This window comes from Gambusia affinis, linkage group LG10 (assembly GCF_019740435.1).
Source record: "Gambusia affinis linkage group LG10, SWU_Gaff_1.0, whole genome shotgun sequence".
In the NCBI taxonomy this organism is placed as follows: domain Eukaryota; kingdom Metazoa; phylum Chordata; class Actinopteri; order Cyprinodontiformes; family Poeciliidae; genus Gambusia; species Gambusia affinis.
The window spans coordinates 26,015,214-26,031,355 of record NC_057877.1 but is presented as its reverse complement, the minus strand read 5'-3'; the positions used below and the strand labels follow the sequence as shown (position 1 = coordinate 26,031,355).

Genomic DNA, 16,142 nt, shown 5'->3' with positions numbered 1-16,142 from the left:
AATTTGAGGATGGAAATAGATTGGTTGAGCTTATTTTGCGGCCGGAAATTGTACTTCTGTAAACACAGTGAGTATGACGCTCCGGAAAAGCGGCGCTGCAGCGAAATGCTTCGACTGAACAGAGCGCAGCTCATAGGAGGGAGGAGGAGAATGATGGGAGCGACTTTTTCTTCCATTTATATGACCCATATCCTACAGTAGACCTAGAAATCATCCTGCCTCATTCTTGTTCTCGAGGGGTTTTTTTCTCCGTCAAGATGTCCGCCTCGGCGATATTCATCCTCGACCTGAAGGGAAAGGTAAGTTTTGGGCGACTTGTTGGTGGGGAAGTTGAGATTAACAGCGCGGCACCTGCAACACGAGGACTATTTAAACTAAAGAAAGCACCTCTGCTGAAGTATACATTTTTATTTCATCGTGCTTGTTTCTACTGCATATAGGAGATTTCCGGCATAGTTGTGTTTCAAGAGAGTAAGTTAGTGAATTAAGGCTAATGGGCTGTAACACTGACTTAAAACAGGAAGACAAAGCCAACTCGCCAAACTCGTTTATCGATGCTGAGTGTACACAGAGAGCTTGTTCTTGTGCAGCGATGCAGCCCTTATTATATGTGATGTGTCCTATTTCAAAGTTTGGAACTTATCTCTTGGAGCTATTGTTTCTTTTAATTGCAATTGATCCCTTTGAAAAGTGTATCAACGTGCATGAAAATATATAATTTAGGTTTTTACGCATAATTTAGTTAGTAGAAAATATCTTTCCACTGGATCAAGAATTTAATCTGTCTCGTTTTCTTTTGTATTGCTTCCCTTGTCTAATTTTTGCTTCCATTGATCTTTTGCACATGTTTTCTTGTTTGATAGTTAACAAGAACTTCCAAACATTTATAAAATGTGATTTGCTTATTTTTGCAGATAGGCTGAGGGTGTGCATAGTGTACTGAACTCCACCCTACTCTGTTTTGATCAGTAGGTTTGCAAAATTAATAAAATTTGATGTCTTAGGTCTTAATCCTGGACTCACTTAATTTTGACTCTCAAGATGCTAATGAGATTTAACACAACTTGTGAGCCACTGTCTAGTGTTCCAACACACCACAATCCCCATGAATGACTGAAATAACCTTGGCAGAAATGAGCCCATTAGATTCAGGTCAGTTGGAGCAGGGGTCCATGTAAAAGTTGCTACAGTGATTTATGCAGGATTTGGTGATCGCTGATCTAAGCAAAGTTTGTACAATTTAAGCAGAAAACTGATCAGTTAGCATCATCTCTACGCTACTTGTCTTAGATTTCTACTTGTACACTGTACTTTAGCAAGCAATAAGGACATAGAGGAAAGTGATGTGCGCGTTTTTTATAATGAATGATTTGTTATTTAGGGTCCAATGTTTGGCTATTCTTTCTTTAATCAGTAGAATACAGTGTAATTAGGTCTAAGACATGTCTATGAATTGACAGGGAAACTAAAAAAAAAAATCTAGCTTCAAAGAAAGTCAGTGAGGAGAGAATTTCGGTTTGCAGTGTCGATATTTAATCTCTGTGACAAGGACACAAAACCCTCCTGGATTTCCTGTGAGAACTGTTTTTTTCTCTTTTCGATTGTGTCCTTATAAAGCTTATAAACTTTTCTAAAACCTTTAAAAACGGCCTCATACCATAAATCTCTGAGTGTAGGGTGGTCGTTCAAGCTGTGGTAAAACATCATTGGCCGAGGTCCACATGGATATGGAAAGATTAGTCAAGCCCTAAAATGTTATATTTATTTTTGTCTGTTGCTGTTTATTTTGTTAGAATATATTTTTTCATATTAAATGTGTTTGGGATTTTTTTTGTCAGCTAATTTTTTTCAGTTTCAATTAAAATGCTGAGTTTTGTTCATTTTAATGGTCTGAAATCTCTTACTTACTTTTAGTGTAATCTGCATAGTATTTAGTCTAAGCTATGTATTTGTTTTTAATTGTTTTAACTTATATGCATATTTAAGACTCGCATTTCTTATGTACATATTTTCATTTTTTGATTGGACCAAAACATCTGATTATATTAGTGTTGGTTTTGTCCAGGACATCCTTGTAAATGAGATTTTAAATCTCAAAAGACCCTTTACAAATAAGCAAATACAAATAATACAAACTAACCTGTGGGATCCTGACATATCTGACATTTACAGACCTCATGATTAATCCAAAATATGTATGTCAATTTGATTGATGATTAAACAGTCCTGGAGTCACTACAAGGGCAACAAAAGGAATAGCTGAATAGTCTTTTCTGTTTGACAACAATACCCATCAGGGAGAAAGATCCATCCTTCATAGCCTGGGTGCCTGATTGTACAGATTAAAGGTTTCTCTTTTTCCCTCTTGCAATCTACTTATCTCTGCCCCCAGGCTACTTAGCAGTGCTTCACCTTCCATCCTCACTGTGCCTCTGGCAATGTCCTGATCAGGCAAGTTTCTAAATTTTAGTACTCGTAGAGCAAGTGTAATTATCTAGAGTAAAAGATTGATTTCGAAATGAATATGTACATAGTTTACTAGACATTACAAAAAACCAGTCAAGCACAACCTGCCCATTTCAGCTTTCAGACATATTTCTTAAAATGCACAAGAAGGCAGAAGCCAATCTCCACATCTGCCCTTTATCCCTCCACCGTAAAGCCGTCCCCTTTCCACCCTAACCTCCTGGGGCAACAGCCTGAGCATGGTTAGCTTCCGGGACTCACTGATATACCAAAATGTCAAGCTATTACAATCATCAATTGTTCCAAGAGTTTTACAATGGAATTTTTCTATACAGTAATTTACTTGAGCTCAAGTTTAGGGTTATTATGAGCATTTAGATGTCTCCAGCAGATGAACGTGGTCATATAGTAAGTGTAAAATAACTTAAGCAGATAGATACTTAGATTCAAAAATGCAAGCTCAGAAGTTTAACTTTAAGTTTATTAGTTCCTCAATGTATGATGTTTCAGATATGTGATGCTTTTGTTTTTAGTTACAATGCTTGTTTGTTTTTTGTTTTTTCCTTTTTTTGGATGGAAATGCCAACCTGCTGGTCGATTCCAGACTAAAAATCCCAAATGAATTTCAAAATTGGTTATTGCCATAGAGCTCAGAGGACAGGCCTTCCTTACTATAGAGATGTCTTGACATTTTTTCATCCTCTCATTTTTCTGTCAAATGCTAAATTAAACCCAGACTCAGCCCTCCAGACACCCACATTTTGTGTAGCCTGATTCATCTGGTCAGATGAATCAGTTTCAAAGGTTATAACATATAGTAAATTCACAGGGGTTGGGAACTACAACCATCAATGAGCAGTTAAAATTCATGAATACTTGAGACCTCTTCTAAACACGCTTAAAACTGTCTATTTTATCAGTTCAAACACCAGAGATATCTTAATGGGCACAGTGGAAACCGTTTTAGCAATAATACAGAAGATATAGTCTACAGATTCAGTTATTTCTGCTCTTAAGGTACAGCCAATTAGCACCAAGTAAAATGAATGGGGTTTCTGGATTGGATGCTTTGCAAATCCCAGCCAATAGCATTCAAGTAGCATTGCTCATTGCTATTTCAGCTTCCAAAGCAGCATTTGATTGAATATTTTTGAATTTCCTGCTAATAAATTGGAGCTGCAATCCACAGAAAAATCTTCAAATCATGAGTAAGTGCTCCACGGTAATTCCTCTGGACAATTACTGGTTGCTCCAAACTTAATGTTGGCTTTTTCCAAAAATGGTGGCTTACAAGATCACTTCAACGTAATTATTTCCAAATATTGGTGTAGTAAAACCACAAAGAAGCAGTTTTGGTCAGAATACTTAAAGTAGGACAAAAGGTAATAAAATTTATTTCCAGACAACAATGATAGTAGTTTGCATGTTAACATACTCCCAATTGCTAAACAATGGAGCTGTCAGTGTCACTTTGAGCTGGAATCTCAGATTGGGATCAAAAGGAGGCATTGTGACCATTCCTGATGTTAAATAGTTTCTATTGACCAAGGAACTGTGTGGCATTATATCTGAATTTCTTAGGGTTCTAGTATCCCTTTCATAAGCAAACTACATTTTCTGTCAACAACTCTTTTGCTTATCTCAATCACCCTGGTATTGGAGTGACTCAGTGAGATTTATACTGTGATTTATGTTGCAAAGTGTTGATGGGTGATCCAAACTGACATTAGCTTTGCTGAGATTTTTCTTTTTTTTTTGTCTAGTTTGCCTTTGGGTCAAATACTCCAGTGAGGGTTTTCTGGTCCCTATTTGTCTTTGAGGTCAGTAGTGAGTGGATTGTATTGATTTCACATTCTGGACACAGCCACTCATTGTTGTGTGTGTCCCTGCCCCAAATTTCCTCGAAATGCTATTTTTTCCCCTCCCTTCCCTCTCTTTTAGGTTATCTACAGTTTTAGATACACGTGATTTAATAACATACAGTTTTGAGTACACCCTAGATTTTTTTGGTTTAGGATTTTTTTTTTTCATTTGAGGAATGTATAAATAAATAATACTCATTCATCTCATACAGACTAACACACAACAGTGACATTTTCCTCATCATAAAGTCACATTTAGGATATTTTGCAGCAGGTTACATTCTTCTCTGCACAGCTAACAAGAAAGAAGACTCACTTTCATTTTCAGTCACTGTAGAATCAAATGACTAATACCTCTCCAGAGTATGAAGTTGTTTGTTAAATGACAGTTGTGTACTTTTCAATGTACAGCAGGAAAATGGGTGATATTGAAAACTTGTCAAAGCTCATTATGAGCCCTGAGAGCTTTATATACATTATTAATCAGTCTCCCAGTTTTTAAAACACAGATTAACTAGACAATGCAGCATGGAACCAATATTTCCATTAAGTAGTGTTCCAGTATTTATTTTTTTATCCCATTGCAATGCATGTCAACTGCATTAAAATAGTAACTCTATCCAAAATCTCTTTGTAGAATGATCTGTGATAGCAGTGACTCCAGAACGACTGAAGCTGAATACTTTAGAGAAAGAATGTCTTGTTGTTTTCCATTAGTTTGATTTCAGAACTTCAAAGTGAATCTACACACTGGCAGTATTCAGTATTGCAGTTTTTTGATGCAACAACCTGTCCATATGTCATTCTTTTTCTCCACTGACCTTTGAACTGCTCACTCTGCGGTTTCCATCTTTCTTCACAGTACCTGAGCATCAGTCTGTCCACAGCCTCGGATTACTTGGCTGGAATTTCCTTTTTATATCTTATTTCCTTCTCCCTTTGTACCTGGCCTTGTGTGACCTCTCCACAACAAAGTTTCTATTAAAGACAGAGGAGAGTTGTGTGCCTGTCTTTGTGCATGTCGGCGTGTCCATGTATGTGAAGGAAAGATACAGACCCCCAAAACAGAGGGATTTTTATTTCTTAATCTCCTTCCATGGTCCACAACAGTGTTTCCCAACCCTGGCCCTGGAGGCACACAGCCCTGCATGTTTTAGATGCTTCCCTGCTTTAACACACTTGATTCTAAGGACTGCAGTTTAGGAAAAGCCCATTAATCAACTATCAATTGAAATCAGGTGTGCTGATGCAGGGAAACACCTAAAACTTCCAGGGCGGTGTGCCCTGGGGGCCAGAGTTAGGAAACATTTATCTGGAAAGTTATTTTCTCAGGCTACGTCCACACAACAGGTCTTGATACTCAGTTTTAATTTTGATACTCAGATTTTGCTGTTTATGTTGTTTTGCGTAGTCGTTCATACTACTAATTAAATATGACCTCATCTGTGTAACCCCAAATTTTAATTCAGTTCATTTGGTACTGATTATGTACCACTGATAATTATATTGTTACTAATGTTCTAACAAGATACCTTAAAATATGCATTCTTGTTATTAGTATGGTTTTGCTATACATATATTTTCAAACTATCTTGCCTTATCTCCTTTAAACATGGACCTGTATGAGATTTTCACAGTGTAACTGGTTAAATATAATAACAATTTATCGGTCATTTTATTTGATACATATACTGACAAAAATGGGAAGCGCCTGCTAAACCAAGTAGATGTTTTAAGTTCTTATTCCTCATGTTATTGTACCATTTTGCTCTTAAAGTACCATAACACTTAAAAAGCTGATATTATCTAATTAGAAAGGATTTCTGACCTTTTAGCCAGAATGCTGTCTGCTGCCTTGAGCAAGTCAACTGTGGTTTTCAAACAATGTAGCATGGGCAAAAAAAACATGTTTTCCTAATAAGAACAATGGCTGGTTGTCTTTGTGCTCATACTGCAGCGTAACAAATCAATCTTAATCTTAAACTTAATTTGTTTAAACCAGGATACTACTTGTAGAGCTGCTGAAAATCCATCCGTGCTGAAATTTAGTCATTGAGATGTCATTTCTTTGGTAAATATACTTTTTAATTTAAACTTCTGATGCATGCTGTGCATGCCAAGACTCTGTATTCTTTTCATATCAAGATTTTCCTTTGAATCCTGTCTGTTGGAGCTCAGGCACGGAAACGGCTCCAACAGCTTTTGCTTAGATTTTTATTAAGTAAATAACTTAAAGCACTTGTGTCAAACTCGAGGCCTGTGGGCCAAATATGGCCCACCATAGCTTTTTAAGTGACCCTCTAGATTCTAGACTAAACACTAAGTGTGCTTAAATATTGTGTTACCAATCAAATCAATGAAGTTTTTATTTGTTTCCTGCCAAATTATATCAATCAGTCCCTCCAGTTTCTTGAGAATTATCGTGGAAATTCACTCAAAAAAAAAATCCCTGCACTTTTTTGCGCTAATAATTGGGAGTTTATTGCAGATTCAAACAAATTCGGCAAACTTTCTTACTTGTACTAAATAGCTGCCTCAGCCCCAACTGATGTCAGGTTATAGTCCATGATCTATGCAGCGAGTAATAAAAAGTTGTGTAAATATCACAAATATTTCCAAATTAGTACCACAAACACTTTGGTTTTTCTTGCAAAAAAAAAATCACAAAATCCTGGAGGGACTGAAAATATGTTCAATAATATTTCATTTTAAGAATTCATTGATATTTTAACAGTTTGTGATCAGGTTTTATTGATACATTCTGGCACAACCGGCCCTTTAGGAGCATTCACGATCTTGATTTGGCTCAAAACCAAAATGAGTTTGACACCGCTGACTTAAAGGTATGCGGATGTTGTTGGGGTTTTCTGTTTTTTAATTGTTGATGTTGAGGGAAAAGACCCAACATCCACACACCTTCGGTATACTGAGATGTTGCATGCCTGAACTTTTACCTTGTATTTTCCCTTAGAAATTTACCCAGCATGGTTTCTTTGAATTTTGACCCCAATCATCTTGTGAACTTTGCTGGGATCTACTCTGATTCTTCTTTTAAGGAAGCCATTCATCATTCATGCTGAGATATCCATCAGTCCATTAAAGCTTCAAGGAAAACGTTCAGGCACGAAACACTGTTTGCACATTTTGTTGCGAGAGAAACTGAGAGAGGGTGAGGTTTTTTTTTCTTTTCTTTCAACTGTCAGCCAAAGGTTTCTGAAGCATCTTTAGACTAGAGTGCAGGTTTGGTATCTCAGCCAAAACTATGAATCTTTAATGACTGAATGGTTGCTGCATAATATTTCCTCTCCCTCGCTTCTCTTGTGTTATCCGTCTAGGTTTTGATTTGCCGTAATTACATGGGAAACATGGACATGAATGAAATTGACCACTTCATGCCCATATTGATGAAGAGGGAGGAAGATGCTGAGATGACACCGCTGGTCAGCCATGGCTCCTCACATTTCCTCTGGATCAAACACAGCAACCTTTACTGTATCCAAAGCGAGTTTATTACCATGTGATGTTTTGTGTAAAAGGTGTCTTCGCTGTGGATGTCTCAATTCACCAATGGGTGTAGTTTCTCATGAAGACTGACAGTCCCACCTCAAAGTGTCAGCTGCTCCCTGTCAGTCATTTCTATTTATGATGCGGGTAAATTTTATCTTCCCAGAACAGAACCGCAGGAGGCCCTGTGCTCCAGGTTTGTGTAGCCAGCAGCTCCTGAACTTCTCACTGTCTGCCTTTGCATATCATGAATCAGAGTGAGCAATGTGTGATTTACTGTGCAGAATATCCTCCCCTTTTCTACTGTGAGATTATACAGTCAGTCTTCCTAGAACATTATTTATTCAGCATCATAATGCAGTTGGGAGTAGCTGCTATTCCCCAATGCGTTGACTTACATCCTAGCTGTTCTTCAACCCTGGGTTATGTTCTTAATTGCTTTTGAATCAGATACGTTTGTGTAACTTTATATAATGTTGCATGTGCAATTTTTAACTTCTGTTCTGCAAAGGATAATTGAAAATAATTAATTTGGGTGCACCTTTTGGATGAAAAGTGTTTTTTTCTTAACAGTTTCTTCATTAGTGGTAGCCATGACAAAGAAGAATGCCAACGCTGCTCTGGTGTACTCCTTTCTTTATAGGATAGTTCAGGTGAGTCATACTCTTTAACTTTTCTTTAATACCAGTGAAATCCCTTTAGTGCTGTGTCATCTGCTGGGTTGGGGGTGGCCTTTCGGGACTTGGAGGCTCCTCCCCCTTTGGCAGCCAGCTCCATATTCTGCCTCCGTATCTGTGCATACAACTCACAATGCATTGTGGATGTATGTTTTGTTTTAAGTGTGTCATCTTTGTCTTTACATTTGTCTTCTCCATTTCCCTGCCCCAAAGTTCTCCCTATTATTACTCTCTCATTATCTATACTTTTTTATAATTGTTACAGCTTGTTCTTGTAAATTCAGTTATGCAATAGGGGTAATTTGCTACCTTGTTGTAGGGAAAATCTGCTCCTACACAGCATGACAACCTGACACACCATGTTTTTTCTATCTGAGCTGATGTAAAAAAAACCTCCAACTCGTTTTTCTTTTTGCAGGTATTTAAGGAGTATTTTAAAGAGCTGGAAGAGGAAAGTATTCGTGACAACTTTGTGACAGTATACGAACTGATGGATGAGGTGATGGACTTTGGATTCCCCCAGACAACTGAGAGCAAGATCCTACAAGAGTAAGAAAAGTGATGCACAACCTGTGACTCCACTAAAGTCTTTGGATTAACCGAGGTGACATTTTAAATATAACGACAGGCCAAAGCCACTTTGGATTGTGTTTGGAGTGATTCTAAGCCTTTCATTGATGGGCTTCCCCACAAAATCAGTCCACTGGGCTTTCGCTGACGCCTTCAGTAGTCAACCTTTGAGATCACTAACTTGGCATTATATTTACTATGCTTATTTGCTTACAGATGTCAAAAAGCCACTACGATTAATTATTTTCACCTTTAATATGACAGATCCTCTCTACAATTCAACTGAAAACAGATGTTATTTTTAGACCTGCTGTCAGTTATACAATTTAGCTGTAGGACTTCCCTACCGGTTGCTTATCCTTTAGCATAAGTCACAATTGCAGGGAACAAAGGGTGATGGATTTTTTTTGTTATTTTTTTTTTTTTACCCAAACTCAGATGGCTTCATGTAGGGTTGAACTGCCAATGCTTGTGTTGCCGCTTTGGCTCTTCTTTCTCCCTGTTTAAGTTGGCATTCAAAGTGGTTTGGTGATTACAATTTTCTTAACCAATATGGTTTTTGTGAAAATTGGAGTGGTTTTCTGGTTTGGTGTTTCAGTTTTTGCATAAGATAACACACCAATACATCCTGGAACCAAACTTTCAGAATAACCCAACTGCAATTCACAGCAGGACACAAAAGGGAAGGGTAACATAATTACCAGTCTTTATAACAAGGATTGGGCAATTATATCTAACAAATGTTTCCACAGAAATGATTTGCTTTAATTTAAACATGGGGCTGATAAGTGAATAAGGTTATATTTTTTTAAGCCCGTAAAAGCAGTAACTGCAACACTTTGTTCTAATTTCCGATCCAATCACACATGTTCAAGTGACACTTGTATTTTTCATCAGGGATAAAGAGATAACTACTTTGTGGTATAATGTCAGGAAGCAGCAGAGAGGGAATTAGTGTACCTAATGAGTAGGCTTTGAGAGCCATTGGCCTAAACTGTGGTCATAATAAAACGCAGAACTTAACCAGTGAGGAAGGTGAGAAATGCTTACAATTTGTTGCTGTGCTTTTGGTATTAGACAGGGTTGCTTAGTCTTTTTCTACTCCGTTCTCAGAAAGGTATTTGTCTCCAGGATAAGACCCAACTTATGTTCTGTAACATGCAGCAACTCTCTGACATTACCTCAGTTCGCACATTATCCTCTTTGATTTTCATTAAAGCGTACAATTGTATAACTTAGCTGCTAATGTGTAATTAGTTTTGCATATAGCTTGAGGTTAAGTCTCTTGTATACTGTGTGTGTTGACTGAATGATGCTGATAATCACTCGTCTCCAATTGGCACTTACACACAATGGCACCTTCAGCTGAACACACTCAGACAGAAGAGCTCAGCTCCCCTACCCTCCATGGAGACAAACACGCTCTCATCCCTGCAGACAGTAGACACACACACACACACGCACACACACCCACGCACACACACACACACACACACACACACACACACACACTTTGATTGTGTCTGTCTCTGGGAGTTACTTCAGTTCTTTAACCTTTTAATGACCCAGCAGCAATAAGAACGCTTACAATATTACACTGCATACTTGGGAAGAGTTATTGTGTGGGTCAGGGAAAAAAGAATAAGTTGCTCATCCATAAAAATATACCCATGAATCTAGAGTGGCTTGTAAAGTAGTCATACTGAAATTATTTTCACATTTTTTATTAGTTATAAGATTCAATTTATGGGCAAAAACACCATTGTACATAATTTCATATTTTTACAAATACAATCTGACCAATCTAGTATACATTTAATTTCTACCTCACTGAGTCCATACTTGCTAGACTTCTTTTTCTGGAATTAGTTCTGCAGTGAATTTTAAGAGAAATGTCTCAGCTTTGTCCAGTCTTCTTTGCAAAATAGCTTAAACTCAGTCAGATTGGACAAATAGCATTTTAACACCCCTCTCTCTCCAAGTCTTGCCACATATTCCACTTCACTACTGGAAGGTGAACCTTTGCACCAATCACAAGTTTATTTTTGTTTTTTTGTGCATCCTTTAAGATGTTTCTTTTTTGGACTGGCTTGTATTTAGTTCAGTCCATTATCCTATCAACTCTGACCAGCTTTCTGATGCTGTCACCATATTTCATAGTGAAGTTGTCATGCTCAGGTTGATGTGCAGCATTACTTTCCTACCTCACACTGTAGCCTTCATGTAGGCCAAAAAGTTCAGTTTTAGTCTTGTTGTCATCTTCCTTCACGCTTGCTGTGTCTCCTGCTTGGCTTGTGACAAACTAGAAACAGAACATCTTAAAACTTTCTTTAAGTAAATGTTATTGTGATTCTTGCATAAATAACATATTAACAGATTGTGAAACTTGTACTTGCAAAACTTATACCTGCATATGTAGCAGATTTGCCAGAAGATCTTGTCTTGTTAGAAAACTTGCAGGCCAATCAGTTTAAGTGGCCATGTTGTGGAAGGTGGATATGTGTGCCAATTTTTTTTAAATAATTTTTGGCAAAACTTAGGTTGTTTTCAAAATTTGGGTTGTTTCAAAACATCTGCTTTAAGCTTCTCATTAAAGCAGAACACAGACAGACCCTAATGTCTGCTTTGCTTGTTGGTTTTAATGTTCTCTAAGTCAAGGGGTATTGATGCTTTTATGAGACACTGCATGTAAGAAATTTTGTTTTATTTCTGTATTTTATGCCTATTTTACCTTGAAAGGTCAAATATCTGCGTTAATATAGTAAAACTGTGGCATTGTTTGTGTGTTTCTCCTATTGTTATGCTAATCTGTCAGCTTAGTGCCAGACGCGCTTCAAGATCCCTTCATTAGCATTTCCGAGGAGAATCAGGGCAAAATAGAAAAACATCAAAACAATTCAACATCGACCCAAACTCTCATATGTCAAAGTCTTTCATCTCTATCAGACTTTCGCTCATTTCAGCAGGCATTTCAAGACCCTGAAATGTGAGAAATTGGGACAGAAAACAAGGGAAAATCTCCTGCCTTAATCTGTCAATCAATCCTAAACTTGTTTGTTTTTTATCATTTTTACTGTTGGCATTTAAACAGAACTGCTCATTTGAAGTGAAAACAAGGCCTTTCACTTACCATTTGTATTTCTTCCTTAATCAACAGAATTTGTCTTCATAGTTCATGACACTGGTAGCATGATAAAATGGTTTGTCGATTTAGAGCAGCTGCAGTTGATAATTTTATTATGTCTGTAGTTTAAAAGACGGCAAAGAACAATCATAAAAATTTGCTTTTGAATTTGGCTCCACATGCCTCAACGAGTTGCTGCTCATTGTTCAGTCTGTCCGGCTGCAGCTTTATTGTTTTGTTTTTCTCTCACTGTTCTGAGCAGCATTGTGTAGACGAAAGGCACAGCCAAACAGATGTTTCCTTCAGACCTCAGTGGAAATCAAAAAAGAGCTATAAGTCCTGAAACTACATTAATGAAACTCATAAAGAGCTTTTCCTCAAACCTGTACTAACTCTAAGTACATCCAAATAAAAATAAAAAAAATCTTAATGTTGATCAATTCATAATGAAAGTAGATGTGTGCTTCCTTTAAGACTTAAAAGCAGCTAAAGCAGGGGTGCCCAAAGACGGTCCATGAGGGCCGGCATCCTGCATGTTTTAGTTCTCTCCCTGGTTTAACGCACCTGGATCAAATGATGGCTCATTAGAAGACCTAAGATGAACATTGACATGCTGAAAAGACTGTTGGTGCTACCTGGGAGAGAACTAAAACATGCAGCATGCCGGCCCTCGAGGACCGACTTTGGGCACCCCTGAGTTGAAGGGATAAAGGTTGCCAAAGAGAGGATTTATGCATAAAAATTAGCTTTGTATCTGCTGAATATGCAAAACACCAGTAAAGCTCTATTGAATTTAAACCTTTTGAAGTAATCAAGAACAAGCTTGCTCCCTATGAATTTGCTTTAACACCTTATTTAGATGTTAACTGGTAAGTATGAAGAAAAAGTTATAATTTGATTCTCAAGAGAAGTCACAAGAAAAACATTTCAGTCAACAGAGGAAAGGTGAAATTGAAAAATAAAACTTTGTAAATTATATCTACAATGCCCACATGTAATTGTTTCTTAATGTGGGATCTCCAACTGATTACTTTACATGTGTAGGTAACATACACATATAAAATGTTGCTCAGGAAGAGTTGATCTTACTGGAATTTTTTTCTTTTTTTTCTCTTTTTTTACCTGATCTGCTCCTGAAACAGATTCAGTATCCAGCAAAAGTTACCATGGTGATTTATCTCAGAAATAAGTGAACCAGTCAGAGTTTTGTGACACTAAAAACCCAGAGTTGAACTTGGAGATACCTCTCTAAGCTACTAATCTTGCTTTGTAGTGCGTGCCTTATGACTGATCACAGAGAGAGGAGAGGATAGAAGACTGCTGCAGCAGCTGCCATTTTGGATCACTTTCTGTCTTGGAGTTTGAAATTAACGGAGTTTATTTAAAGGAGATCAAAGCATGAGGCTGCACAACATCTGAATCAAATCCTTTTGTGAATATTAGCCAAGTACTCTATGTAAGTTCAAGTGCAGGTCAGCAGCACCAGTTCAGAATGGTTCTAATGAGCAACTGAAGTACCGTTTGTTTTATAGAACGGTCTTTCATGCTTCAGTAAAGACATGCTGTTTGTATAAAGTGTCACTAAATGTAAATACAGCAATTTATTACTCAGGCACCTTCTTTTAAGTAGTTAATTTCTTTTCCATTTGGTTTTTTGTACACTTAAATATTATTCATGTATTTTAGCAGAGCATTTAAATTAAAGCACAGCAATCGAAACATCATCAGCTTTATTGGTCAAGATTGTGGGCACAAATGCGGAAAGTAACTTCTGTTTTCAGGCGCCTACTTACACTCTACAGAAATGACATACATATATTAAAGGGGAAATGAAATAAGAATAAAGGAATGATATGTAGATGCATTTGTAGTCATTTATTTATGAAGAAAAAAAGACCATGATTGGTGTAGCATTGTGCAAATGTATATATGTTTTTTGGCTTCAAAGATGAGTAGCTAAATATTCTGGTCAAAATATTCATCAAAGAAACTGTCTGTGACGGCTGGGCATTGAAAATAGCATTCTGTAGCCCTGACCAGAAAGTAACAGCTTAAAAAGTTTGCGACCAGGATGAGTAGAGTCTGCAGAGATGCTAAAAGGTGATACTTTCATTTGTGCAGCCCTTGTGTCAAATTTTGACTGATTTATCTCAGACCAGACAACACCAGAAATAACAGATAAAACTAAACAGGTGTTTCTTAAGGGAGTAGTTATTTTACAGACATACCACTTACATAAATAAATAAAAAAGGGCACTATCCAATAAAGTGTTGGATTTAAAAACAATGTTCACGTCAATTATAGCATTTTTGCCAAATGCTATAATTGCCAAAAATGCACCACATGGGAATTTTGGCCCATGTGGTGCATTTTTGGCTTGTTTTCTTCCAGTGTTTACTCTTTCTTGCTCATTTCTTTTTGAGTTGCATGCTACCACGGTGTGTTTAATTTGACATCATTAGAGCATTGAAATTGCATCAGGAGTCAAATTGAGTCCTTAATGTTCTGGTACTAATGCTTTGGGACTTCAGCCATGATCCACAAGTGGAGAAAACATTCAGCAGTGGAGTTCCTCCCCAGGAGCTGCCTGCCGAGCGTAATTACTGAAATTGCTAATTTATGACTAATTTTTGAGGTCAAAAGAAGCCAGAACATCTTAAGCATTGCATGCCTTGCTTATCATGGTTAAATGTAGTGCTTACAGTTCAACAGTGAAGTAAGAGTCTGGGCAACAATAGCCTCTATGGGAGACTTGTGAACCAACAACCGCTGCTAACAATAACAATCATAAAGGCCTGTCGGATAATTGCCAAAAAACCTTTTGATTGTCAAAACTCCGGAAAATATTCTGTTGACCGATGAGTGGGTCACACCTTTTGGAAATTTGGCCTCCCATTGCACCTGTCATAAAACAAACCTTTCAGAGAAAGAATATCATACCCACAGCCATAATGGTTACTGTATGATGGTCTTGGGCTGGTTTACTGCTTTAAGACCTTGGCAACTTGTTGTAATTGATGGAGCAATTAACTTTGCTCTCAAACCAGAAAATGCAGAAAGGAAATGGTTGTGCATTAGTTACTGTCCGTAAGCTTATGCAGACTTGGTGAAGCACACCTGCGAGTCCATTTCCGAATAACTCAAAACAACAAAGAGGGGGGTTTGAATGGTCTAATCAAATTCTGGACATAGATGCAACAAACAGGTAGTTATTAAGTTTATCAGGTAACTGTCTTTTTTCACATAGGATCAGATTGGTTTGTATAGGTCTCCCCCATCTCACGACACACCTGCTTGATCTGCATTTACACAATTTACCTTTGTCTGATATTTTTATGTGAAACATTTTGTGTGGAAAACTTGAAGACATTTCTTACTGCACTCTGTGGGATAATCAGAAGTTTCACAGGCTTATAAATATATCTCACAGTTTAATGTGTTTGACCCTCACCTAGCAGTGCATCATATTCCAGAAATAGAAAATGATAAACTCTGCTCTGCAGAGGAAATGAGGCCAGTAAGAAGTATACAGTGGTGCGCAGGTGTTACTGTTACAACAGGTCTGGTCACATGTTGTTTATCTAACTGCAGCTGCTTTTTTATTCTCATGACATGTCATTATTTGTCTCTGGAGTAACAGAGGACCTCTAAAACAAATTAGTTCACTTTGGGATGATGTAATCCCTTGTGCAGTTGTTTTGCATATAAGACATTTTTTGTCCCAGAGGTAAAACTGAGAAATATTCTGTGATTTTTTTCTGATTAAACATGTCTTTATACCTGTTAAACTTAGCCCTTATGATGGTGTCTTTACATGGTGAATAGAGTACAGAGAAAACTGGGGTTTTGAGGGACTTCCTTATTTGTGCTTTTGAAACTGAAACAGGAGTAATGTAAAATATGATACAACAATTAGCCTACTGCCTAAAAAAACTCCA

General features: G+C 37.4%; 1 protein-coding gene across 1 annotated transcript in view; it reads left to right on the top strand.

Moving 5' to 3' along the window:
• The first annotated feature begins 79 nt into the window (after positions 1–79).
• The window catches only part of ap1m3 (adaptor related protein complex 1 subunit mu 3), a 31,416-nt gene continuing 15,353 nt past the window's right edge, over positions 80–16,142 (top strand). The window contains exons 1-4 of the mRNA XM_044129935.1: positions 80–299; positions 7,664–7,820; positions 8,418–8,485; positions 8,928–9,058. Of these exons, the coding sequence (XP_043985870.1) occupies positions 258–299; positions 7,664–7,820; positions 8,418–8,485; positions 8,928–9,058 (398 nt within the window). The 5' untranslated portion in view covers positions 80–257. The remainder of the gene's footprint in view (positions 300–7,663; positions 7,821–8,417; positions 8,486–8,927; positions 9,059–16,142) is intronic.